Source organism: Antechinus flavipes, chromosome 2 (assembly GCF_016432865.1).
Source record: "Antechinus flavipes isolate AdamAnt ecotype Samford, QLD, Australia chromosome 2, AdamAnt_v2, whole genome shotgun sequence".
NCBI lineage: Eukaryota > Metazoa > Chordata > Mammalia > Dasyuromorphia > Dasyuridae > Antechinus > Antechinus flavipes.
In genome coordinates, this window is record NC_067399.1 from 323,821,214 (window position 1) to 323,848,961 (window position 27,748).

Genomic DNA, 27,748 nt, shown 5'->3' on the forward strand with positions numbered 1-27,748 from the left:
CCTCAGATGAAAAGACACTGAAGTTTACATTTCCAAATTTATGAATTACTCTAAGTACATGGTTTTCTTTACTCGGATATCTTGTCAGTTTTATAGATGTGCTCACCAACTCTTCACCACAGATGCTGAGCAGTTTGGCAGGAGAATGTTGCCAGAGTTTAAGTGTAGATTGTGATGTATTTATTATTCTTGCATTTGCTTTACTATATAAAGTATCTGTGTTGTTATAATTTTTTTTGCTTTCTTGTTAAATATGTGATTATGTTTAAAACCTAAAAATAACCTGGATGGTTCTGAATAAAGGGAAGAATAATTGGTGCAGGTTCAAGAGCTAAAGTGGCTAGTAGAGTGGAATGTATTTCTCCCACGACAGAGTTACTCATAGGACTATGAGAGAAATTAAGGAAGGGTAGGAATGGTCCTTTTTTGAAAAGTTTAACTGTCAGTGTGAAAATATATTGGGACTGATGAATATGATAGGAATTTTCAAGTATTAATAGGTCTGTCATGTGACATGGAAATTAGATCTCTCATATCACTTTAGAGAGGGCATAGGTAAAAGCAATGAGTACCCATTGAAAGCAAATGGACTTGGGCTTGATGTAAAGAAAAGCTTTCTTCATTGGAGATCTTCAAACAAAATAACAGGTAGCACATATTGGAAATGTTAGCGAACATATTTTTGTTCAAATACTACTTGGTCTGGATAATATTAATAAAGACATTTGACATTTCTGTGAGGAAAGAAAAGAAATCATCTCTAGGTCAAATACCAAGACAATAAAAGTTTTAGTAATGAAAACTTTCATTTGTGAGTCTTGCTTTTTCAACAGTTGAAAGCTGGTTTGGGGGTAATTTCTCAAACCCTGTGTGATCAAGAGCCAATTATTAATTTTTTAAAATTCTGAACCAAATAACCAATAAAATGATCATTTATATATGCAAAGAATTGCACAAAAATAATTATCTATAAAATAACAAATCTCTTTTACATATAGCTTTTCTCTTTTAGGTATATGATAAATTCAACTCTACTTTCAAACCCTTTTTTCTTTGTTTGCTTCTGACCTTCCTTCTGATATCATCTGTGTATTTTTTTTAAATGATCCTATGACCTTCTTATCTCTCTTTACATTTTCTTCTTTTAAATTATTTTTTGGGTACTCTATCATTAGATTTCTTCCTCACAATTTGCCACTCTGTCACTCCAAAACAAAAAGTTGTTTTTTAAAAAGAAAACAAAACACTTTTAACAAAACTGCTTAGTCAAAATAGATGAATAAACTGGTGATGTTCAGAAATAGGCCTCATCACTGATTTTTTGGAATTGTAGCTAGCTGATCCTTACATTGATCAGAGTTCTGTAGCTGATCCTTACATTGATCAGAGTTCTATGTCTTTCACAGTGACTTTTCTTTGCAATGTTTTTATATAAACTGTTCAGTATATCCTGCTCAACCTAATTTGTATCATTTCATGTCTCTTTACAGTATTTTCTCTGAAATCGTCCCATTTGTTATTTCTTACAGGGCAATAATAATTTTATTATATTCACAATACACAACTTGTTTTACCATCCCTAATTGATGAGTATCCCCCTGATTTCTAATTCTTTGCAAAAATAATAATAAATGATAAATGAGTCCCTTTGGTCTTCAGTCTTCTTGGATTATAAGCTTAGTAGTGGTATCATGCTGTTAAAGAGTATAAATTATTTAGTGACTTAATGACAAATTGCTTCCTGGACTGGCTAGCCCAATTCACAACTCCTTCAAAACAGTGCATCAATCTATTTTCTTGGAGCACTTTTAACAATTGTCATTTTCCTTTTCTGTTGTCTTTGTCAATATGATATATATATAGATAGATAGATAGATAGATATGTATGTATGTATAAAGTCTAACATCAGAGTTATTTTAATATGGATTTTTCTAATTATTAGTGATTGGAAGCTTTTTTTGATATGATTGTTGATAGTATGTTTCTCTTTGGCAAATGCTTGTTCTTGTCCATGATCTATTGGGACATGATTTTTGTTTTTAGATATTTAAATCTAAAGAATTTAAATTCTTATCTGTCTTGGATGTCAGATTTCTATTAGAGAAATGAGGTTTCCCCCGAGTTATCTGTTTCATTTCTAATTATAATAGTACTGATTTTATTTGCATAAAAACTTTTAATCTGTTTTATGGAATCGGATTTTTTTTTTATCTTTTGTGATCCTATCACTGGTTTAGTCATAAATTCTTTCACTATTCAGAGTTGTAAAATGATATTTATTTCCTGAATCCTCTGATTTCTATTTGTTATAGTCTTTAATGTCTAAGGTCTAAATTATGCATTCATTTGGATCTTGTCTTAGTTTATAGTAGGAGTGTTAGTCTAAATCTAATGTTTGACAGATTGCTTTCCAGTTTTTTTCAGCAGATGGTATTGAATAGTAAGTCCTTACCTTAGTAGTTGATGTCTTTAGATTTATTGAACCATATACTACTATATTAATTTCTTCTGTATATTGTATACTGAATTGTTCCATTGATTATTTTTTTTTAATTTTTGAACTAATACCAAATAGTGTTGATATTACTTTTGTGTAATAATATAATGTAAAATCTGGTGATGGTTGATACCTTTCCTTTTCATTTTCCCCATTATTTCCCTAAATATTATTGACTTTTTTATTGTTATTAACAGATGAATGTTTTCATATATTTCTAACAATATAAAGGGATCATTTAGTGATTTGATATAGCATTAAGTAGTTAGTTTTTATTATATTGCTCTCTGTCCCAACCACAAGCAATCACTCTCTAAAATTATTTAAATCTGTCTTTACCAAATGAGTGTTTTGTACTTATAGTTATATTTGTGCATTTTCTATGTGTAGGAGAATTGTCAGTATTTTATATTTTAATGTTACTATAGTTTCTGCTTTGATAAAATTTTATTTAAATTTTTTGCATTGATATTCATTAAGGATGTCTATAGTCTTTGTTCTCTGTTTTGTCTCTGGTTTATGATACATATTTGTATCATAAAATGAATTTCATAGAGTTCCTAATTTTCCTATTTTCCCTCCAAAGTGTTTTATGTAATAATGGAAATATTCACTGTTTGAATGTTTGATAGAATTCAGTTTTAAATTAATGTCTTCCTGGAATTATGTCTTATTAAATTTATTTTTCTGAGACCAGCTAATTTAAATTCTCTAGTCTATTAGCCTTGATATTTTACATTCTTAATCTGTCTCATTTAAGTAGTTTTTTTGAGACATAGTGGGATAAAAGTTTATAAAAATTTCCCTTTTTTGTTTGTTATGTTTCCTTTCTATTTTTTTGTAGCAATTTGGTTTTCCTCTCTCTTTAAATTGCTGATAGTTTATTTGTTTATTTTCCCTCTAGCTTGTGAGAACAGATAAGTAAAAAAGTAACAAAAGCAAAATTAATTACAAGAGCAAAATGCTAACCTACAAGAGAAAAGGGATAAAAATATAAATGAAGGAAAACTTAAAATTAATTTAAATTAAATGTAAATTATTAAATATTCCAGTAAAATGAGAATAGCAGAAATAGCAGAATTGGATAAAAAAACAAACCCCCACAATTTTCTTTATACAAGAAATATATATATATAAATAAGTTGTGTACAGACTGAAAATTAGAAGCTAGAAAAACATTTGTCATGCATCAAATGATTTTTTTTAAAAAGCAACATTATCAGAACATATCAGGTAAAACCAAACTAAAAATTCACAATGTCAGCAGATATATGAAAGAAATTATATCTTGTCTTAAAGATACTATCAGTAATGAAAAATATACTAAGCATATAAAACCAGTGATATAAATTCATAAAGTAAAAGTTAAACATATAAAAGTACATATAATAACAATAATTATGGACATAAATGAAAATGATTTTTTTTAAAAGATAAAAAATATAGAACTGAATGAATTGTTGGAAGTTACATGTGAAAGCTGTATATAATTTTCCAAACAGGACAATAAAAATATATAATTCTCAGCATCTCTTGATGTCTTTACAAAATTAGATCATATGAAAGAGCATAAAGAATTTATATACCTTTTTAAAAAAAAAAGCAGAAACACTAACCATAAAAATGAGTAAGAATTATGATGAATTATAGGAAACACAAGCAAAAATCTTAATAGCTCCCCAAGTAATGAGCATGCCAAAGGAAATTATAGAAATAGTAACTATGTGAAGGAGGGTGATAATGCTAAAACAACATACCAAAATCAAGGGGATGCTACTCAAGTCATACTCAAGGAAAAATCTCTAAAAGTTATTAAAACTGATCTATAATTTCAATCATTTAGTGTGAGAATTCCTTCTACCAATACAAATTCCTAACTGTTCTATAATATGTAGTCTTAGAGAATGTTCAGAATTACTATGAAGTGATTGGATTGTCTTTATCAGAGCCAAAACTTTGGCATAAGCATTCCTCACTCTAAGATCAGTTTTCTATCCTTTAGACCTTTTACTTTCTCTTGTGAAAACATTCATTAAGAAAATAGAAGGGGGAGAGGAGTTGAGGGACAATGACTGATTAACTATGCATGCCATTAGAAAAAACTAAAAAATCAACAATAAGCATAGAAGAGAGAGTCTCGTATATTAGAAGGGATTTTGAATAGTAGATAAGAAATGAGACAAAATGATAACATTAAAAGGTGTTTTTAAAGTCTAAAATATGTAGTACAGTTTTAATTATCTTCATCAAAGGTAAAAGAGAGAAGAAAATAAAAAATCCAGTTCATAGTTTATATTTATATTTGTTCTTTTTTTTGTCTTTATATTCACCAGAGGCTACAACTAATTTCAAAAGAAAAAAATCAAGAAATAAAAAATGAAAAAAATTAATATATCTTCCTGAACAATTATATATTAGCATAGCCAAGAATTTGAAGGAAATGGATTATTTTGTATATAAATGTTATCTAACTTAAGAAAAATGAAATGATTTCCATTCAGTCTTAGAAAATGAAATCGAACAAATTATAAAGTATAAAAAGAAACACCCCCTCAGTTTTACAATTAAGAATAATAAGATACTAAAACCAGAACCTAAGAAAGATAATGCAAAGAAATAGAACTATATATAATATCCCTAATAAATATGAATACAAAAAATTAAACCTTAACAAAAATATTAAAGTACTATATTGAAAAAGCATTATTCCTATTGACCAAGTAGAATTTATAGTAGGGATGTAAGGATGATTCAACATTAAGAAATAATCAATATAAAAATCATATTAAAAACAAAAATGACTATATAATGAAAAAAAAATTCTTTAATAGAGTATAATATTAACTTATGTTCTTCCCCCAAAAAATCCAGAGGAGTCATATTTAAATGATAAAAAAGCAAAAGTTAGCATTATTTGTAATGGGGAAGCACTAGAAGCTTTTCCAAGAGATGGAAGAATAAAGTAAGTATACTCCTCTCTTCTATATTATATGTCATAGTTCTAAAAAGGTCAGTGACATCAATAAGACAAAATAAAAAAAGACATATCGGCAAAGAGGGGGAAAATCCTTATCTGCAGATGACAGTATGGTTTCCTTTATCTAATTTTACTGATTTTTTACTGAAGTTCTGAGGTTTTTTAACTAATTCATAGTTTCATTAGAGTAACAATATGCAAAATTAATCTACATAAATCATTAGTATTTCTATATAGGAATATAAAAACCAGGAGGATATTATAGAAAATTCCAGAAATCCCTTTTATAATAACTAAAAAATTCCTAACCTAACTGGGAATCAATCTAACACAGTTCTCATATAAATACAATTCTATAGCATTCCTTAAAAAATCATTGGAAAAGTGTTTATTTTCATGTTTGCATTGAACCAAAATAATAAAAATATTAAAGTATTAATAATAATGAAGTAAACTTATAATTTAGTTCTCTACTAATCAGATTAGCAAGGGTTTACTATTATTTTACAGAACAGACAAAATAATAAATAACAAAGTCCATTTAAACAAAAAAAAAATGATACAATAAAATAAAAGTTTGAAAAGCAGATCTCAGAGTATATCGTGAAGCAGTTATTTATTTGTGACTGGTTAAAAAAAATTAAGGTATAATAGTGAAACAAACAAGGTGAGTAAATATCTCAAAAATAACCCAGGGTTTGATAAACTAAAGACCATTAACTGTTTGGAGAAGGATTCTCTTTTATTATTCTTATTCTTATTATTAGTATTAACCCCCCCCCTCCTTCAAGGCATGGATCCCTCCCTTGTCATTCTTCCCATACCCTTTGCTTCCCAGTCTACCAATCCCTTCCCCCTTATTTCTTTATGGGTTTTGGAGAGTGCTATACCCTTCATGGTATAGTGTCGCCTATTTAACCCATTCCCAAGGTGAGTAGGTTTTCAGAATTAGGAGCCTTCCATTTTCCACTAATGTCTCTGTGTCTATTCTTCCTCTGCACCTCATCTGTATAATATAATTGCTATTTTAACTTAACTTTGCTCCAATATTTCTTTTGAGCTATCCTATTGCTGGTATCAATCTTAAACATATGGCATACATTTCCCATGTAAGAAAAACATAAACAATTTGTCTGTGCTGAGTTCCTTGAAGTTGATCTTTGATATTGACTAAATTTTCTATTAAATTCGGGTTTGGTTGGGCGAAAGTCCTGAAAATATACAAGTTTGTTGAATGTCCTTTTTTTCTCATTCAATATTATAGACAATTTTACTGAATATGATATTTTTGGCCACAGATGTAGTTCTTTTGATTGTCGGTAGATATGATTCCAAGACCTAGCCTTTTTATTGTGGCTGTGTGATAAGTCCTAATTCTAATTGTAGCTCCAGCATATTTGATTTGTTTTTTCCTTGTTTCTTTCAAAATTTTCTCTTTGATCTGGAAGTTTTGAAATTTGGCAATAATGTTCTTATGTGTTTTTCACAGAGGATCTAATTGAAGTAGTGATCAGTGGATTTTTTCTATTTCTACTCATTTTATCATTCTAGGACTTGGATTATTTCTTGCATTATTGTGTCAAGATTCTTTTTTTGGTCACAACTTTCAAGCAGCTCAATTATTCTTATGTTTTCTCTTCTTGATCTGTTCTCCACATTTGTCATTTTTCTTATATGATATTTCACATTCTGTTCTATTTTTTCATTCTTCATATTCTGTTTTTTTTTGTTTTTTTATTATTTCTTGCTTTCTCATAACTTCATTGGCTTCCCTTATCCTGATTCTAATTTTCAAAGTTATTTTCTTTTTTAGACTCTGTATCTCCTTTTCTAATTGGTTAACATTTCCCCATAATCTTCATGGGTGGTTTTTATTTTATTTTATTTTAATTTTTCCTCAAAATGTTCCTCATTTGATTTTTAAATTCTTTTTTTGTTCTATAAATTCTCTCTGGGCAGGAAGCCATTTCACTGGGATAGAAGCTTTTTTTGACTTCAGTGTCCTCATCAAAAGAACCCCAATTCATCCCTGTTGCCATAGCATGTTTTTACAGTGGGGTTCTTTCTTCTTTGCCAGTTCATTTCTTTTTAAATAAGAGGTATTAGTGGAAGCACCTCTAATTTTGGGGTTGAGGAATGATGCCTTTGGTTTCACCTTAGCTCTCCCTTCTGACTAGGAGCCCCCAAATCTAGCAAGCCAGCTAGCAGCGTCCCTGTCCCACAGCTTCTACACTCACTGGTATGCTGGTTCCTTCTTGCTCTGGACCATTTCCCCCCAGCACAGTGGGGCCTGGCATTCCTAATCAGCTAAGGTTCCCTCAGTCTTCCTGGACTCAGACCTTTGACATCTCAAGCTTTCTGGCAGGTGAAAGTTTCTGTGGTTCATGCTGAAGTTCCACCATACCCAGCTAGCCCCAGGATGTTTCTATGAAGCTAGGCTGGAGGTGTTTGCACTGCCCATAGGTTAATCTTTCTTCACCCAGCGTCTTTCTCTGGATCTTCTAAGATTGTATCAGGAAGATTCCTCTTCTGCCCCAAGTCTTTTTGATTTTTTTTCACTCTAAGGCACAAATTTGTTCTATTTGTGGGGGAAATCAGGAAAGCATAAAATTTATCAGCCTACTCTGCTATCTTCCCAGAATCTTGGAGGAGGATTCTCTATTAAACAACAACTGCAGGGGGGGAAAATTTTTTTAAGGTTCTAAACTAGCACCTCATATGTATTCCTCCAAATATAATTAAACCTGAAAGGTCACATCATTTTTTTTAATGGAAGGAAATAGGTGGAGATATCTTTCCAATATTACTAAGAGAAGACCAAAAGGGATGGGGAACATCGCCATAAAAAAAAGAAAAAGAAGAATTTTAATTATATGAAATTGAAAAGCTTTTGCATAACAAAATCAAAGTAATTGATTAAGAAGGAAATCCATTGATTGGGGGAAACTGTTAAATCAAATATTGCTACTAAGTATCTTAATGCTAAGATATATAAGAAGTTAACACAAATATATATAAAAGCAAAAACCTTTTCCAAAGTTTACTTATAAACAGTTCTCAAAAGAAGTATTGTAAATTATTAATAAACATATGAACAATTATTCCAAATCAGTCATAACATAAATATAGGTTAAAGCAACTCTGAAATTTTATCCGGCAAATTGTCATAAATGAAATCAAGTTAAATAATGATGGAATGGGTACATGAGGAAGATAAATTGATTTTGGTAGAATTTCAAACAGGTCCAATCATTCTGGAAAATAATTATGTTGAACCAAAAATATGATTTAAATGTCACTTAAATGGACTATCCAGAGATATCTCTAAAAGCGATATCCAGAAATACCACTTCTAGGCATACATCCCAAGAATATCAAAGACACAAGCATATATTTGTTGTTTTTTTGATTATTTCTGTGGTGTCCAAGTCTTCTTGGATTTTGTTGGTGGAGATATTGGTGGTTTGCCATTTGCCAAACCGTTAGTAGGTGTTTAGAGATTTGAATCGAGGAAGATGTCTGACTTTACACCCCACTCTCTATTCACTATGCCTCCTCCAAAATATTCTTTGTAGACTTTTTTTTTAGTGGTAAAGATCTGGAAACAAAGTAGATGTCTATTTACTGAAGAATGGTTAAACAAACTGTGGCACAAGAATGTAGTGAAATCTCATTTCTGTCAAAGAAAAATTAAATAAGGAATTCAGAAAAATGTAAGAAAATTTATGTGAAGTGATGTCATGAAGTTAGCAGAATCAGTAACACCAGTACACATATTGGCCCAATGTGCCAGTTTATACAACAATGTAAGTGCAAAAAACAATAGGAGGAAAGGTGTGTGTTGTGTAAACTTGGTTTGGGAGAAGAATCAGAAGTGTATTTACCTAATTTCATTCAAGTGATTGGGGCCATGGGTATGGAATATTTATTTATGCTGTCAGACACAGTTGACATTTGTTTTTGTTGAACTAGCATTTCTTTTTCCCCTTTCAAAAAAATCTTTGTTAAAGAATAATCCTCTGGTAGAAAGCTAGAAGGGGCATATTCAGAAATGAATTCTATGTAAACACAAAAGGCATCAATAAAATAAAGTTTAATTCAATAGAGACTGAGCAGAGGCAAAAAGAGTTTTTGGTTTTTTTGTTTAACACTAACCTTTAAAAAAAAGTGGGAAAGAGTCAGACTTATATACTTAGGTGATTATAGCAGTGACTCACATTTCCCTGACAACCCTCCAACCATTGGTTGGCTCCGGCATAGGAGGAGAAAAGAACATAAATCACTGCCTGTTTGCCAGGTAACACCATACTACCCAATTCTTGTAGACTACTGGCAACCCAGTATGGACTGCTGACATCCAGGTTTGAGGAAGACATCAGAAGCAGAACTATGGAAGAAACAAGCAGGAAGGGAGCTTCTTGATTTCAGCCTTAGTTTATTGGAGAACTTGATAGGTTAATGCCTTAGGAATAATCAGCCTCCTGTCAGATTTTATTCTGTGCTGAACTACTAAATATCCAAGTTTGACCCATGACACTCAGAAGAAATGTTGTTGTCGCCTTCTACCATTACCTCTATGAAGGATGGAAATTATTAGTCTCAGAGGATGGCTAAGTTGTCAGAGGAGATAATGAGAGGAGAGGAAATTCATGCTGAAAACCTAGTTGCAGTAGTAGTTTAGTGGCTACATTGGGACTTATCCCAGAAGCTTCAGAACAACTGTACTCAAGTGAGTTTACAGGCTTGTTAGAGGCAATTCAAACTAACTTATTATTAAATTTTTATTTTGAGCATTTATATCTCAGACATAAGTGAATGCTAAAAACAAGGACTTAGTTTATTGTTTTGATGATTTCCCACATTTAATAAAATGATGGTAAAATATTAATATGCTAATTAAACTCATGTCAAGGGTACATTTGTCCTATGGAGAGCTGATTGTTAAATATTTACCAACTCACTCTTCATTAGTCCTTAGTACAAGTCCTTCAAGAAGAGTCCTTGAAGTGGAAGGCATAGAGAATATTGAGATGGTAGTTTAAGAAACAAGCTCTGTAAGGCAGGAGTTGGTTACATGAGTGAAAAAACCCCTCCTATTTGAAAAACTAGGCTTACCCAGAACACTTAGTAAAGTATTATTAGGTAAATGCTGCAGGGGTCCTCAAACTATGGCCTGCAGGCCAGATGCAGCAGCTGAGGATCTTTATCCCCCTCACCCAGGGCTTTCTTTATTTAAAGGCTCACAAAACAAAGGTTTTTTTGTTTTTTTTTTACTATAGTCTGGCCCTCTAACAGTCTGAGCGGACAGTGAACTGGCCCCCTATTTTAAAAGTTTGAGGATCCCTGGATAGAGTAATAATTTTTGAAATTTATTTGTTTTTAATACAAATTATTTATGAATCATATTAGGAGAGAAAAATCAAAGTAAAAGGGACCATGAAAGAGAGAAGGAAAACAGAAAAAAGAAGTGGACATAGCATGTGTTGATTTACATTAATTTTCCAGACTAATAATAATGATCAACAACATTACTATAATAATAATAGTTATCCTTTATAGGAGTACTTTAAAATTTACAAAGTGCTTTACATGTATTATGCTATTTTATCCTTACAACAACTTTATGAAGTAGGTATTTTTATTTCCATTTTACAGATGAGGAAGCTGAGGCTTAGAGTTTAGGTGACTTGTCCAGGGTCATACAACTAGCAAATATAAGAAGAAAGATTAAAACTCAGGTCTTCTTGACACTAAGTCCAACACCCCTATATGCTATTTAGAAGCTAGAATCATGAGGAGGAAGTAATTTCTACCCCTGCTCATCATCTACATCTTATATTCTCTTTTGGACACATAATAATTGCTAATATTTCACAAATATTTCATTTGATCATCAAACCAACTCTGGAAGATACTATAATATCTATTATATATCTATTATAATCTCCATTTTACAAATGAAGAAACTAAGGACATTCAAGTGTTAAGTGATTTGCCCAGGGTCACATAGCTAGTAAGTGCCTGAGGCTGAATTTAAATTTGGTTCTTCCCAATTTCAAGTCAAATACTTCATCCACCATGTTATCTAGAAAGATGAGGGAAGAGAATGTTTATAAGCTCAGAGGCATCCTTCTTAATTCAATGAGCATCAGGATAAGGATTCATCCAGGTGGAAGGGAGTAGAGAGAAGAAGCATTTTTTGGTCTAGATCTCTGGATAATTAATATTTTTAAAAAGTGTTTTATTGATGCTTTTTTTAAAACATTGCTGTCACTTTCTCAATTTTCCATCCTTACTTCAATAGAATCCTCCTTTGCAACAACAACAAAAATATATATAATTCATCAAACAAGATTAACACATTGGCCTCATTTTATAGTATATGTTTAATTCATTACCTACAGTCTAAATGAGGGGCAGCTAGGTAGTGCATTGGATAGAATGCTAGGTCTGGAGTCAGGAAAACTCAAGTTCAAATCCAGCCTCAAACACTTACTTGCTATGTGACCCAATTTGCCTCAGTTTCTTCATCTGCAAAATGAGCTGGAGAAGGAAATAGCCAAGCACTTTAGTAGTTTTAACAAGAAACCAACAAATGGGATGATGAAGAGTTGGACATGAACAAATCACTTTCTCTATATGGACCTCAGTTTTCTAATTTGTAAAATGATTGATTTTATAAAGCCTCTAAAGTGTCTTCTGGCTCTGAATCTATTATCTTATGACCCTAACTTTTCCATTAGTGGAAGCAAAAAGAAAGAAGATGTATCAGAAAGAAGGAAAGAGCACAGAAAATTCTTGGGTTTGTTCCTTGACTCTACTTCTTAGACTTTGTCTTGGTTTCATAGTCTATATTAGGGCAGCAAAGTGGTGCCATACTGCAGAATCCTGGATCTGGAGTTAGGAACACTCATCTCTCTGAGTTCAAATATAGCTGTAGACACTAGCTGTGTGACCCCAAGCAAGTCACTTTACCTTGTTTGTCTCAGTTTCCCCATCTGTAAAATGAGCTGGAGAAGGAAATGGTACCCCAATCCAGTAACTTTGCCAAGAAAACTCCAAAAGGGATCATAAGGAGTCAGACATGATTTAAAATGACTGAACAACAACATCAACTTGTTATAACATCTAAGGTCCTTTCTAGTTCTGTTTCTTGGGTCCATTGCCACCTTGAGTGAACTGAAATTGTACATGATGGGTTTATCATAATTTCTTTTTCTTCTTCCTCTCTTTATTTTTCCTAGTTCCTAATAAGTGATCGTGACCCTCAGTGCAACCTTCACTGCTCCCGGTCTCAGCCCAAGCCACTGTGTGCTTCAGATGGCAGGACCTATGAGTCAATGTGTGACTACCAGAGAGCCAAGTGCAGGGATGCAGCCTTGGGGGTGGTACATCGAGGCAGGTGTAAAGGTAAGTGTGGATAGCTCTGAATATTCTGGGGATGAGATGGGGTACAAACCATAGCTCAAAGGTTCATAGAGAATTATAACTCATAAAAGATTGTAGGTCTAAAGATGGACGGGATTCAACAACTCTCTTATTTTACAAATGAGAAAATTGAAAATCAGGAATAATTTTTTCAGAGATGTGATGTCAGAAGCAAGATTTAAACTCAAATTTTCTGACTCCAAAACTAGTTCTCTTTCCTCTGTATAAAACTGTCTCCCAGAAGTCCAATATCCTCTTTGTCAGTATCTTATACATAAACACATAGCATCTGTTTCCTTTCTTTCCTTTACTTTTATCTAGGGAAGAAGGACAAAATGGAGAAAACTTCTTCCTCTGAAGAAATGAGCACCTTTTCCATTTCTGATAAGGTTACCCTTGAAGAGAGTTTGGAAAAGGAACTGTTATCCTTACACTTTATTTTTTCTTAAATGAGTTATATAAAATACAAGCTCTTAATAGATCTCAACTATTTGTATGATATGCACACACACACACCCCCTACACATACATACGAACACATATATATCCTACAGATGGCTATGATATATTGTTACAAATATATAAAATGTCACACATATATAAAGGTATATCAAATAAATGGCTTGTAATTATTGAGAGAAAAGTATCTTTTAAAAGCCTGACAACTATTTTGTAAGAAACATCAGTAAAAATCATAAAGGCATGACTTTTTTCTCAGAGGTTATTGGGAATAATTCAAGTCTTTTGGAAAAATGAGCCTTTTTTTCCTTGTTAAATATTAACAAGATGAAACTCAGTGTGGATGATGACATTCCCCTTTTTGTTGTTGTTGACTTGGAAATATGCTGAGTGTATGCTGGTGATACTTAAGATGTAAGTGTTGCCACAATACACTGCTCCCTGAGTTTGATGATTTTAGCAGTAGAAGTTTAGACCATATAATAGCTATGATTCCATTTAACACTAAAACTTCATTTGTAAGTGGGCTGAATTTTTTGGAGACAATAAAAATCAATCTAATTTTTTTTTGCTTCCTTTATGTAAAGTCATTGAACTTCAGATGAAACTTAAAAAAAAATAGGTCATTTGGTCTCAAGGTAATAAGTTCTTAGAGGCAACTCAGTTGTCTGCAAGAAATTTTCATATTAAATTAGATTAGACTCAGGAGTCATCACTTTAATAGAATTAAGAATGGACCCCAAAGGCTATCTAATTCAGATCTCTCATTTAACAGGTAAGGAAACTGAAGCCCAAAGAAATTGTAACTTGCTTAAAGTCCATAGGTACAATCATAGGTACATCATTAGTTAACTTCCCTCTAAGATTTCTTTCCCCTAAACTGGTTCTGATGGAAGTTGGTCATCAGAGTAGTCTTAACTAAGGAGCTTAACTTATTAGTTGAATGACTTTTTTTTAGTAGGTTCTCTCAAATTCACTTTCTCCCTGTCTTGAGGTACTTTTGATTCAAGTGAGGTGTGGTCTCCTTACTCCCCTTTCAGATGTTGGCCAAAGCAAGTGCCGCCAGGAGAGGGCTCAAGCCTTGGAGCAAGCCAAGAAACCTCAGGAAGCGGTGTTTGTGCCAGAATGTAGTGAGGATGGCTCTTTCACACAGGTAAGCTCTTTACCATCACTCTTCACAGGTTCATTTTCTGGACTGGGAGATGTTTTCTGTGTTCTGGAGAAGAGAACAGACTTTTTTTCCTTTTCATATTTTATAAGACACTGGGTGATTTCTCTCTGCAGTGCTTTCTTGGTCATCCCTGTCTCCTCTTTTTTCCCCTCTTTCCTATTGTACCTTGCCAGCTGGCGATGGAATTTTTAAGAGATGCGTGAAATGGGGAGCCAGGAAACCTGGATTTCTTGGTCCCCATCCTCCCTGCTGGCTGTCTCCTCCCAATGCCAGACCTTCATTTTTCTCCTGTCAAGGAGATTTTTTTCTCATATTTTGCCAATTTCCATGGAATTTTTCTTTCAACTACCCTCTTCTTCTCCTCACTTCCCTTTCTTCTCCCTATACAATTCTTACTCTACTCTGTCCCATACCCAAAGTTCTTTAATAAAACATTGTTCAATTCGAATTCAATAGGAATCTTGTTTCCTGGAAAAGGGAGAAGGGTGCGTCAGGTTGTAGTCTCCAACAGTCCTTTGGTTAGTGCTATTTGTGAAGGTATTATATGTTGATGTTGGCATGGAGTATTTACAAAATATTATGTTGTATGGGCCAATTAAATACTCTCTTGGTAAAACATTTAGTCTGTCTCCAGCCCCACCTCCTCACAAAGGTTTATCTGACAGATGAAGGAACCTAGCTGGAGCAGAAACATTAGCCATAAGGATAGACTAATTGAGTTGGGTGAATCTAGTATTGTGCTCCTCTGTGGCAAGACCCCCACAGCTTCATGCAAGTAATGAGGGGCATTAGGCAAGGCCAATTTTTCCTCTGTAATGTAATGTAAGTAAGTTTCTTTTCTGCAAGTAATGACATTGGTTCCCATTCTCACCTAAGATTTCATACAGTACTTTATGTTGTTTCTCTTCTTTATTATTTCAATGGTTCATTGATAGTCTAGTTTATCACCTGTCCTCTTCTTTTTCCCAGACATGTATCTCCTTGATATCTTTTATGATGCTTTTTGCAGGGAATTTATTGTTTATAATTTGATTTAGTATTGTTGTGCTCTCTCTGTATTTTTCTATTTCCCTTTGGTTGATCTGAAGTTCCGATTATTTGGAGACTGAAATATCATATGTTTCACAATATCATAGAAAAATGTAAGTGTACAAAAGATAAATTGGGTTTTTCTCCCCTCACAGAGGTACTTAGGGATTTTGAAAGTATCATGCTATTTTCCAAATTCATTCCAGAAACCTCCTGTTGGGTTGTGGATCCAGCACATTGTCCATCTGCATTATCTGTCCAAGATGTAGAAAATGATGAAAAATCTCGATAAAATTTCTTTCCATTTGCATGTCATCATCAATGATAGATATTCATCATCGACTTTGTTTTTTATATGTGACTTGCCAGACTGAGGTCTAAAATATTTGTGAGCTTTAATTAACAGACTCTGCAATGTCACCAAGATTCAGTCAATGTGAGGTACAGAAAAACACATTTGTTATACTCCTCTCTCCACTCAAATATTTTGTAGGGCAGCTAACTGGCTCAGTGGATAGAGCATGGACTCAGGAAAGTTTATCTTCCTGAGTTCAAATCTGGCCTCACACACTTACAAGCTATATGACCCTGGGAAAGTCATTTAACCCTGTTTGCCTCAGTTTACTTATCTGTAAAATGAAATGGAGAAATAAATGGCAAACTACTCCAGTAACTCTGCCAAGGAAACCTGAAGAGTTGAACATACCTGAAAAGTTATTACACAAACATTTGTACTCTATCCTTCATGATTCTACAAACAAAAAATCTTTGGCAAACATATATCTTTCAGTTATGTCTCATTGCAATAAGTCTATAAATATTCGTTGAGTACTTGCTGTGTATCAAACACTGTGCTATGTTCTAGGAATAAAAATAAAAACATAGAGAAAGACAACCCCTGACCTCAAGGAGTTTATACTCTGATGGGCTACATTTTAAAAAAAAATGAAAAGAGAGATCAGGTGGCTCTTTTCAACAATGAGATGATTCAGGCCAGTTCCAATGATTTTGTGATGAGGAGAGCCATCAGCACCCACAAAGAGGACTTTGGGAACTGAGTATGGATCGACGTAGCATTTCCACTCTTTTTGTTGTTGTTTGCATGCATTTATTTTTCTTTCCCATTTTTTTTCTTTTTGATCTGATTTTTCTTGTGCAGCAAGATAATTGTATAAATATATGGATTTGACATATATTTCTACCATGTCTAACATATATTGAATTACCATCTAGGGGCAGGTGGGGGAAGGGGTGGAAATTGGAAACAAGGTTTTACAAAGGTTAATGTTGAAAAATTATCCATGTATATGTTTCAAAAATAAAAAGCTTTAATAAAAATAAATAAAAAGAAAAGGGAGGCATGTAGGAAGGATTCATGTTTGGATTGGGGTGTGGTGGAGAAAATTAGCAATTTAAGAGAGGAATGAAGACATGGCTAACTCAGTACTTTCCTTAAAATGTAGGCTTTGAAAGAAACTAACCAGTCCAAGTATGGGACCTAGGTAGAGCATACTTTGATTGTAAGCAGGCCAAGGATAGATTGAACTTCTAGAATTAGACTATAGGAGCAGAGTGAGAAAGCTTTCTACGGTGAGAAGGCTGCTATAGCATGGTGAAGAAAGCCTGGAAAGTCCTGTCTCAACAGGAATGAAGATAGAGATGATCCCTTGAATTTTTTTTCCTTATAGAAGTAATATCATTTGATATTACTTATTGTAGTTATTGAATAAAATTCTCTACTAAGTGCATTTTGTCTATTTTGTACAAAAGAAACAATGTGAAAGGAAGGTAGCCTAAGACTATCATTATCTTAAATCCTGTCACAAAGGAGTAATGATCAAATCTATTTGATATTGGTTAAAAAATAGAAAAGATGATTAGATTAGGAATATATGATTCAGAAGAATATTAACATTAGTATACCGTTAAATAAACCCCATGACCACAGTTAATTGGTGCAAAGACTCTTCAACAAAATAAGGTGCAAAACTGAAAAACAACTTGACATTCAGTAGATTTAGACTGCCATATTATACCTTATATAATAAAATGTTCCAAACAGATTCATGATTTAGAAAGAAAAGGTCATATCACAAACAAATGAAATAAACTGAAGGGATATTATTTTGAAATTATGGATGGGGAAGACTTCTTGATGCTACAAGGGATAGAAAGGATCATAGGTTTAGAAAATAGGCAATTTTGTTTCACAAAACTGAAAATCTTTTTACCCCCTAAAAAATGATCACTGCAGCTAAAATTAGAAAACAATGAGTTAACTGGGGAAAAGTGTTTGTAGTAATTTTCTCTGACAAAGGTATGATACAAAAATATGTATAGAACTAATTTAAGTAAACAACAGTACCATTATCCCATAGATAGATGATCAAATGAAATAAACAGATAGTTCTCCAAAGAAAAATAGTTTATTGACAACCATCTTGAAAGAATTCCTCCAAATCATTAATGCTGAGATCAAATAAAAACAACTCTAAGATTTTGCCTCACTTCTATCAGACTGACAAAAACAAGGAAAATGACAGTTGTTAGGGAGAATGTGGGAGTTCAGGTACACTAATGCAATACTGGAACTAGATTAAATTATTCACCTAAGCAATTTGGAACTATACCCCCTAAACTACTAAACTCTGAATAATCTTATTCACTGATACAACTGCTAAGTCTATAGCCCATAAAAAATAAAAGAGGGAAAGAACCCACATGTGGGAAAAATATTCAAGGCAAAATAGTTTCTTGTAACAAAGAACTAAAACCCTAGGAAATGCCCATTCATTAGGCAATTGCCTAACCAATAATGGTACATGAATGTATGAAATGTTATTGCATTATAAGAAATGACCAAAACTGTAGTTTTAGAATAGTTTATGAAGACTTAAATGACCTGATGCAATGAGATTAGCAAAACAAAATTCTTTGTATATGGAAATGTTCATGTTTTAAGGTTATCAACCGTAGAATGCCAAAAAGTAAAGTTTTAGCAAAAATAAAATTTGATAACCTAGTAAAAACTACACCATGTGTTCTGATTAGAACAGTGTTCCATTTCTGATTCTGCCAAATTGTTTACTGAGTTCAGTAAAAAAAAAGTATCATAGCATTTTTTAAAAAAAGAATTGGATAAAGAGACCTGAGCCTTATATTTTTATTTTATTTTATTTTTCACTAAGTAGTTATGTTATCTATTGTAGGTAAGACACATTTCTTTTCTTCATTTTCTAATTGGTAAAATTAAAAAATATAAATGTAAATGATCCTTTGGATAAGAGGTCCATAAGTGTGGTATATTGTATCTATGTTAAGACTTTTTCCAAATATTTATCAATTTTACTGATTTTTTCCTCTTTTTATGCTTTAAAATATTATTTGTTTTAGAGACAGGAGTAGGTAGAAAAAGGAATACTGGAAAAAATTTGATGATTAATATAAGTTATCAGTAAGTGGAGGGGAAATATTTTTAACAATTCCAGATCAGTAGTAATCTAAGTTTTGAATCAATGGGTATGTTGAAATACTAGGAAACATAGAAGAGAAAGTTTTCCCCTACAGATTAGATAAGGGTTGGGTCATCATCACATATTTAGATTTCTACCAATTTATATTCTATTCTCTGAGCCTTAATTAATGCTATATTGTCCTCACTCTGTGGATGTACTCTCTCTCAAATTGAGGTTCTGGGATTAAAATAAGGAGGAAGGCAGTTAGAAAAAAAGCTTTCTATATTACTTTAGTCCTACTGATAAATCCACTGTCTTCCAATTCAATGACAGCTTTCTCAAACTAGTGTTTTGGGAGGTCGGGAAGGTATCATCTTTATTATAATTGGCTATATATCTTTTCACTTTTGGGGAAAATGTCTTTCAAAAAAATTTCTTGGAACTAGTGTGAACAGATGTAAAGCACTGAAAGCAGATTGAGTATAACTATATAAACAACTACAATATAAATGAAAGCAATACTAAAAGGCAACAAAAGCTCTGATTAAAAGCAGTGCTTAAAACTGATTCCAGGGACCTGATAATGAAACACTTGTTCTATGAGTGCTGAATGTTGCATACAGTAGTCGTTATGATTGTTGGTGTAGGTTAATTTTCCTGATTTTTTTTCTTCTGTTACAAAAGAGAGTTTTATGTGTGGGAGGAGGTATTGGGAAATACCTGTAGTATTTTTTTGGAAGAGATGCCAATGAAACTTTTTTAAAAACACCTTTTTGGGAGGGTACAAATTAGGTTGTGAAAGTTTTCTCTATTTTTTTTTTGCATATTTCAAGTTGGAAGGAGCCTCAAAAGCCCTCCAGTTCAATCTCTCATTTTAAATGTGGTTTCTCTATCTCCCCCATGCAGAAATTCTTTTTAAATGAAAAAAAGTCCTAAAGATTTGCATGCAGTGTAAATCAACAGTGTTCCACACTGACAATGATTTTGCTGTTTCATCTTCATTCTTTTGGGACTCATGACTTACTATGTTAATCAGAATTCTAAAATCCTCCGAAGTTGTTTTTCTCTATTGTTATCTTTATATAGATCATTATGTAGATCTAGATATGCTTACTTTAATTCTTCATTAGTTCACATATTTTTCCAGTATCCTCAGAAACTATCCATTTCCCTATTTTATGGCATACTATTTCATTAACTTCATATGCCACAATTTGTTTAGATATTCCCCTAAAGGAGGACAATGCTTTAGCTCCTAATTTTTGACTACTGTAAAAAGAAATTTCTAAAAAAATAGTCTTGTTAGAAAATCTAGGTGGTTTAGTGATAGATTACCAGGCCTTGGGATTAGGAGGACCTGAATTCAAATTGAGCCTTAGATCCTCAGTAGTTGTGTGACTCTGGGCAAATCACTTAAACCTGTTTGTTCATATGTAAAATGAGCTGGAGAAAGAAATAATAAACCACTTTATTATCTCTTCCAAGAAAACCCTAAATGAGTTTAGACACAACTAAGCAAGAAGACAATAAACACATAATAAGTGTACAAATCACTATACTAGGGAAAACACAAAGTTTACTTAAGATATGGGCTCTACCCTCACAGAGCTTATAGTCCATTTGGGCCTCTGAGCTCCTTGGAGCAAAGTTTTTGCTATAATGTGTCTGTGTGCTTTTACTTTGGGTGAGTAAAGCTCAACAAAACAGTGGTTTACTATAAAAGGTATCAGTTCAAAATAGGTGGGAACTGAAATGTTAAATGTGAAGGCAAAAAAGGTTTGAGGCAGACCCAGGTGGTGGCAGAAAAAATGGCTTAGAGCTGTCTCTTTCATTTGACATTCTAAGTACTACCATGTGCTGTTCAATCAGTAATGTTTGATTACCCTGGTGGGCAGACAGACAGCTAGATTGAAGGCCCATTTCAGCTAAAGTGATGGGAATGGATTTGCTTTTTCCCTTGATCAAAGACATTGCAATAACTTTTTGAAATGAGGCTGTCTTTTCTCGTGTTGCTTCAATTATGTTGATGGCTGCTGAGTCCTTTGAGACTTGCCTCTCCTTCCTCCCTCAATTTATTCCACTAACTTCTTTTCTTTGTGTGTCTGTAGGTTTGGTTTTCTTCCCTTTTTGAAAAGTAATACCCATCGGCAACAAGTTTCTTCAGGACCATAAAAATTAATACCTAAATTAATATCTATAAAGAGTTGTAGAGTTTATGGGAGAGAGATGTTTTATCCTAGTTTTTCCCTCCCTGAAGAAGAAATATTTGACATGTATAGAAAATTGCTACTGAGTCTGAATTTGACTTAGAGAAGTTGTAGATAGATCTGAGACAAGATACTTGAAGATACCTAATGTTAGCAATTATGTTACAGTTATGTGAATTACTATACAGTGGAAATGCTTGTACTTTGTTTTTGAGGAAATGAAAGGACTCCCAGATGGATATGATTTGCCTAGCATTGTTTAGGACTTTTGAATGTGATTTGGCTTTAATGGGATTCCTGCAGGAGCCAGTACCACATGTACCCATCACTTCTTCCTTGACTTCATCTCCACCCTACTCTGAACTTAAGGAAAGAATGATATATGTGCCACCTCCTCTCATTTATGGATTTTCCCATTCTTATGTCTAAAGACTTGTACTTCACAATGTTCCCAGAGTAGTATAGTATGGAAGTCTTGTTTGAACAGATTGTATATTCTATTGTCTTGTATTTTGTTCCTGTTATTTTTTTCTTTAGTGTGTCTAATATAGCATGTTAATATAGACAGTATTTGAATCTTTCTTGAGCCACTTATATATTATACTTATTTCTGTATACTTTTCATTCTTTTCCTTTACTAGCTGCTACATTTCTGATGGATAAATATCATGCCCAACTCATTTAATTAAAACACTGCCCTATGTGAAAAGGCATTTTGTAAATTTGGAAAGAATGAATGAAAATCTACAACGTAACTGTTAAAACCCAAATGTCTCAGTTGTTCCTGTGCTTTGTCCATAGATTATTCTATCTATAATACACAAGCTAAGTGGTATTTTCACAATTATAAAATCCTTGATTTAGAGCTTTAAAGCACCTCAGAGGTCACCTCATTTTTATAATTAAGAAAATGAGGTCCCATAAAGTTAAATGACCTGCCCGAGATCACATGGAAAATAAATAGCCAAACCCTTGATTTATGCAAGCTACTTCAAACCTCTGTTATCACTGGAAGAATAGTTATTCTGATACCTGAGAAAACTTGTGCATGACCATAATATGGCTATAGTTTTGACATAATTCTTTGACTGATAACTGTTCTTTTCCCTCTCCATAATATGAATTAATGAATAAATTGCCACATGCCTTCTATATACAAAGCACTGTTTTAGGTATCATAGGAGATAAAATAAATCACAATTCCTGCCCTCAAGGAGTTAATAATCTAATTGTGCAGATAAGACATGAAAAAAATAGCCGATATAAGTCAGTAAAAGTGGTACTTGGCTAATAAATGTCATTTTTTAAAAAAATTACTATATGCTAGTTAGTTACTTTAGAGAGAAAATACACTCCAAATTCAAAAGTTATAAAAGGTTAGGAAGCTGCATCTACTCTGCTCATGCAAAGTATGAGAGTTGGAAGGATTAATATTTTAATATAAAGTAAAAAAAAAACAAATGCCCACTTAAGTATCTATCTATATAAACATATACATATACACATACATATGTACATACACATAGGTATCCCTGCTGGCCACACATTGACTTAGAAAACCACATATTAATAAAATCTATGTTTTATTGTATTTTTGCTTATTTTGTTAGCTATTTCCCAATTTTGTTTAATTTGGTCCATATGTCACTCAATAATCTTGAAGGCCATGTGCAGTCCTCAGGTGATGTGTTTGACACCACGGGTGTAGAGGTTGACCTCTTGACCTTGATGTCTGGAATGAACCAGACAATCCTTCCAACTCTCATCCTTTGCATGAGCAGAGTAGATGCAGCTTCCTAACCTTTTATAACTTTTGAATTTGGAGTGCATTTTCCCACTAAAGTAACTAACTAGCATATAGTAATTTTAAAAATTTATATTAAAAAACTCAATATACTTTATATAAAAAAACTCAATCATAAGCCAAACCTCCAAAACACCTTGGAAGAATTAGAATGTCCTCTGCAAAATCATCTATTATAACCTTCTTATTCTATAGATGAGGAAATTGATAGTGAAAGAAGTAAAGTGACTAAAGTTCTCCCTTTCTCCTTTCTCTCATCCTCCTACTTCAATCACCTTGAATCTATTTTGTATATAGCTATTCATATGTCCTTGAAAGCCAGGGAGTATTTCTCTTTTGTCTATATATTCTCAAGCCTAACATAGAGCCTTGCTCATGGTAAACTTTTAATAAATCCTTGGGCAGCTAGGTGATGCAGTGAATAGAGAGTATAGGCTAGAGTCAGGAAAACTCATCTTCCTGAGTTCAAATATGGTCTCAGATACTTACTTACTATGTGACCCTAGGTAAATGACTTAACTCTATTTCCCTTAGTTTCCTCATCTGTAAAATGAGCTGGAAAAGGAAATGGCAAGGCACTCTAACATCTTTGCCAAGAAAACTCCAAATGGGGTCACAAAAAGTCAGACACAATTGAACAACAATAAATACTTTTTGATTGAGTCCAAAGCAAATAGCAAACTAGCAATCTTGAAAAACATACTTTCCTGCTTTCTAAGAACATCTTTTATAATAGTTCTTAAAAGCATTTGAATTATATAAATTTAAGCACTAAATTCACAGAATAGAGAAGTTCTATGGGAACTCACATTTTAAAGAAATAAAAAATTGTTGCTTTGTTCTGTCTTTCTCTTTGGGAGAGAATTGGGTGTAGAGGTGAAGAAGGAATGGAATTAACTGTAATCTGGGCATAAAAAAACTACTTACTAAAGTGTGTGAAAAAAGTATATCTATGTAAATGTATATATACATACACATGTATATGCACACATTTATTTATTTATTTGTCTCTTCAAAACTCTATCCTTTAGTAAGTAGATTGTTTTTTTTTTCTGGAAAGTTGATAAATATGATTCTGACAGTTTATTCATATATATATATATATTATATTCATATTTATATTTATCTATTACATGTTTATTATATTCATATTCATATTTATTATTTGCTAATTGTTAATTTTGAAGTTAAGTTTTATGAACACTTGGTAAAATGAATGAATAGAATAAACACTGGATTTTTAGTTAGGTAAGAACAGAAGTGTTCTGGTAAGTGTTTAGCAAATGGCTCTGGGGAGGGAAATATATGCATGACACATCTTCAAATTTAGTGTATTATTAATATTCTCTTCATAGCCTTCTTAAATATAGGCAATTAATAAAGCAATAAATCAAACCCTGATTAGTAACTCTTAATGATTTTCAAAGTGCAAATACTCACAGTGAAAATTTAATAATCATCTCCCATCAGCTGATGGGAGCAAGCGATAGCACATGAGGTTGAAATATGCCTTTATTTACTGAATTACCATGGGTAGGTCAAGTAGTTTTTTGGAAGCTCTTTCCTCATTTTAAATAAAAATGATGATACCTAAGTGCCTACCTCCCCAAGGGTATTATGATAATCAAATTGAAAAATACATGTAAATTGGTTTATATGCCTTAAAATGATATACTCATATCTTATACTAACTATTAATATTACTAATTATGCTGATTAATCATTAGCAATGAGCTTCTTTGGATGAGAATGATTATACTCATTAATTTAATCTAAGAAATTAAATAAAAGAAATTTTGAAAATCAATGACAAAACTAACTATAAATTCCCCAAACTTGACTATAATAAGTGCAAAATACCTCAGAGACAGAATCTGATTTGCTTCTATCTTCATATTCTCAGTACCAACAAGGTTATCTGGTATGTTATTGGCATTTTTAAAATGGACTTTGAAAAGCAAGATTTGGTTTACTCATTCTATGTCTTTCTTGATGTGGAAAGAACATACCTGGGGGAAAATTGTGATTAAATTCAGTAAATATTTTTCAAGCATAGTGCTGTACTAGATAATGAAAACCCAAAAGGAGGAGGTAGGAGAATGGAGAAAAATTTACATGATAATTTTGTTGTATATTTGAAAGGAATAGCAAGTTGTGCATAATTGGCAATTTTATGTATAATCATCTTTTTTATCACACTATGTTATGAAAATGCAACAAAACAAAAAACTAAGTTCTAGTCAGGTAAAGAAGGTGAATGTAACCCTAATTCTTCTTCCTAAGATTACTCTCTGTGTGTGTCTGAGTGTTTTGAATGTGTCTGTACATATCAGGCTCCCTTGGGCACAAGAGACAAAGCAGTTTCTGTGTGTGGTTGTGGCTGCTACCCCTGCTTGGGGCTCCCTACATAATGTACAGTGTTCACTAAAAAAAAAACAAAACACACCAAACAATCACACTGTTAAACATGCATGCTTGTCTATTATTTGGAGGGATGGATAAATAGTAAATTGTTTCACTGTTGGGCAAGAAGCTGCTTTTTTTAATGGAGTAAGGAAGAAATCACCAAATTTAGCTAGCATTAAGATAAGATTTGTTCTACTTTGAGGTTGATATCATTTCATCACCCTCCTTTTCTGGCCCCTCTAGGGACAACACCATTTGTGAAAGAGGATCTTTTGGTCTTTGGGAAGGAATAGCTATGCTGCTATCAAATCTTTTTTTTTTAAACTATAAGCTGAAAAAAATCATCCTTGTATGAACATTTCCATATACAAAGGACAGAAAACAGAGATAGTACTTGAAATATCCACTCTATACAATGAACATATATATATATATATAATATATATATATATAATATATATATATATATATATATATACACACATTGATTTTGATGTGGAAGTTCCAGTACTACTTATTTATACTCCTCTCATAACTCTCCTATGGTATTCTATCTCTGGTTTTTTTTTTTTATGTTTCTTTGATATTCTTTTGACTCCTTTCCCTCCCACTATCCCTATTCCCTTAATTCTCCCCATCCTTGCTCCTAAATGAAAGGCCTCCTTTGTAATGGATTTTTAGTCAAACAAAATAAATTTGCAATGTTGAAACAATTGTTGCAATGTTCATGCCTTGAAAGGTGTTCTCATTCAGCAACTATTAGGACACATTTTTAATAGTCTTCTAGAGTTGTGGTTTTTAAGTCTTTCAAAGAAATTTTTTTTTACAATGTTATGGTCATTGTATAAATACTTCTTGTTCTATAAAATTCATTCTGTTTATGTTCATAAATGTTTTCTAGGCTTCTTTGAATCCATCTCTTTCATCATTTCTATAATCACAATGATATTTTATTACTTTCATAAGTTTTTTAGCCATTGAATCTGTAACTTAATTTAGGTAGCACTGTCACTTTTGTTACATTAGCTTGCCCCACCATGAACAAATATATTCTTTACAATTTAAGCATTCTTTAATGTGGATCCTAGATATTCAATTCTGAGGTAATTTTGAATGGTATTTCCTCTCTCTTTTGTGATTTTTATATGTGAAAATATGTGAAATAATATGTGAAAAGGCTAATGATTTATTTGGATTTTATTTCATATCCTGCTCCTTTTAACAGAAACAATTTCATTCATCTTAGATGACGTTCTGAGATTCCACAAATAAACCATGTCATCTGCAAAAGTGATAATATTTTTTCTTTACTTATGCTTATTTCTCTTAATTATTTTTTTATCTTATTGCTATATCTAGTATTTTCAGAACTATATCAAATAATAGTGGCAATGGGCAACTTGCTCTACCCCAATCTTATTAGAAAAGCCTTTAGTATTTCTGTATTATGAATGATAGGGGTCATAGATACTATTTGCCATGTTAAGAAAAGGTCCATTAGTTTCTATGCTTACTGGTTTTGTTTTATTTTGTTTTTACAACAAACAACTTTGCTGTACTTATTAGAATAATTATATATTTTATTGCTCTTGTTGTTAATGAGGTCTATCATTTATAATTTTCCTAATATTGAATCAGCCCTGAATTTACAAATCCAACCTGGTTATTGTGTATAATCTTTTTAATATACTACTCTCTCCTTCTTACTAATATTTTATTTGATATTTCAATAACAATACTCTTTAAAGACATTGCTCTATAATGTCCATCCTCTTCTTTTGTGATAAAGTTCTATATCAGAAGGTATGGTATACATAGCAGAAGATTCAAAGTAAGTGCACTACCTAATATTCTTAGCTCAAAATCAGATGCTCCCATCACCATTCCAGTGATGGGTATATTGGCTTGCCCCAAGTTGTTACTTGTTGACTACATAAACATATATAAAGCCTATACAAGAAACCTGAGATCAATGTGACCTTCAAATTCCATTGGTGTCTATTAAGATTATAAAGGAAACTATATTGAAGTTGAAACTCCACATTGAATTTGAAACTATGTTGAAATTTTAATTACCAAAATTGAAAAAGAAACAATCTATGGATTCCAGATTAAGAATCTTTGTTCTGAAAGCTACTAGAAATATTGAATTCTCAAAGAAATGTGGGAAAATAAGGATGAAAGACTTAAGGCTTTGAAGCTATCTATTTCTATTTCCTCGATGGGCATCCCCTCAATTTCCAATATTTTGCCATCATGAAAAAGGCTTCTTATAAATATCTTTGCATACATAAGTCCTTTTTACTTTTGGTGA

General features: G+C 32.4%; 1 protein-coding gene across 3 annotated transcripts in view; it reads left to right on the plus strand.

Moving 5' to 3' along the window:
* The window catches only part of SMOC1 (SPARC related modular calcium binding 1), a 191,185-nt gene that overhangs the window by 81,592 nt on the left and 81,845 nt on the right, over positions 1-27,748 (plus strand). For all 3 annotated transcript variants that reach the window (XM_051977686.1, XM_051977685.1, XM_051977687.1), the window contains exons 2-3: positions 12,720-12,885; positions 14,403-14,515. In XM_051977686.1, coding sequence (XP_051833646.1) covers positions 12,720-12,885; positions 14,403-14,515 — 279 coding nt within the window. The remainder of the gene's footprint in view (positions 1-12,719; positions 12,886-14,402; positions 14,516-27,748) is intronic.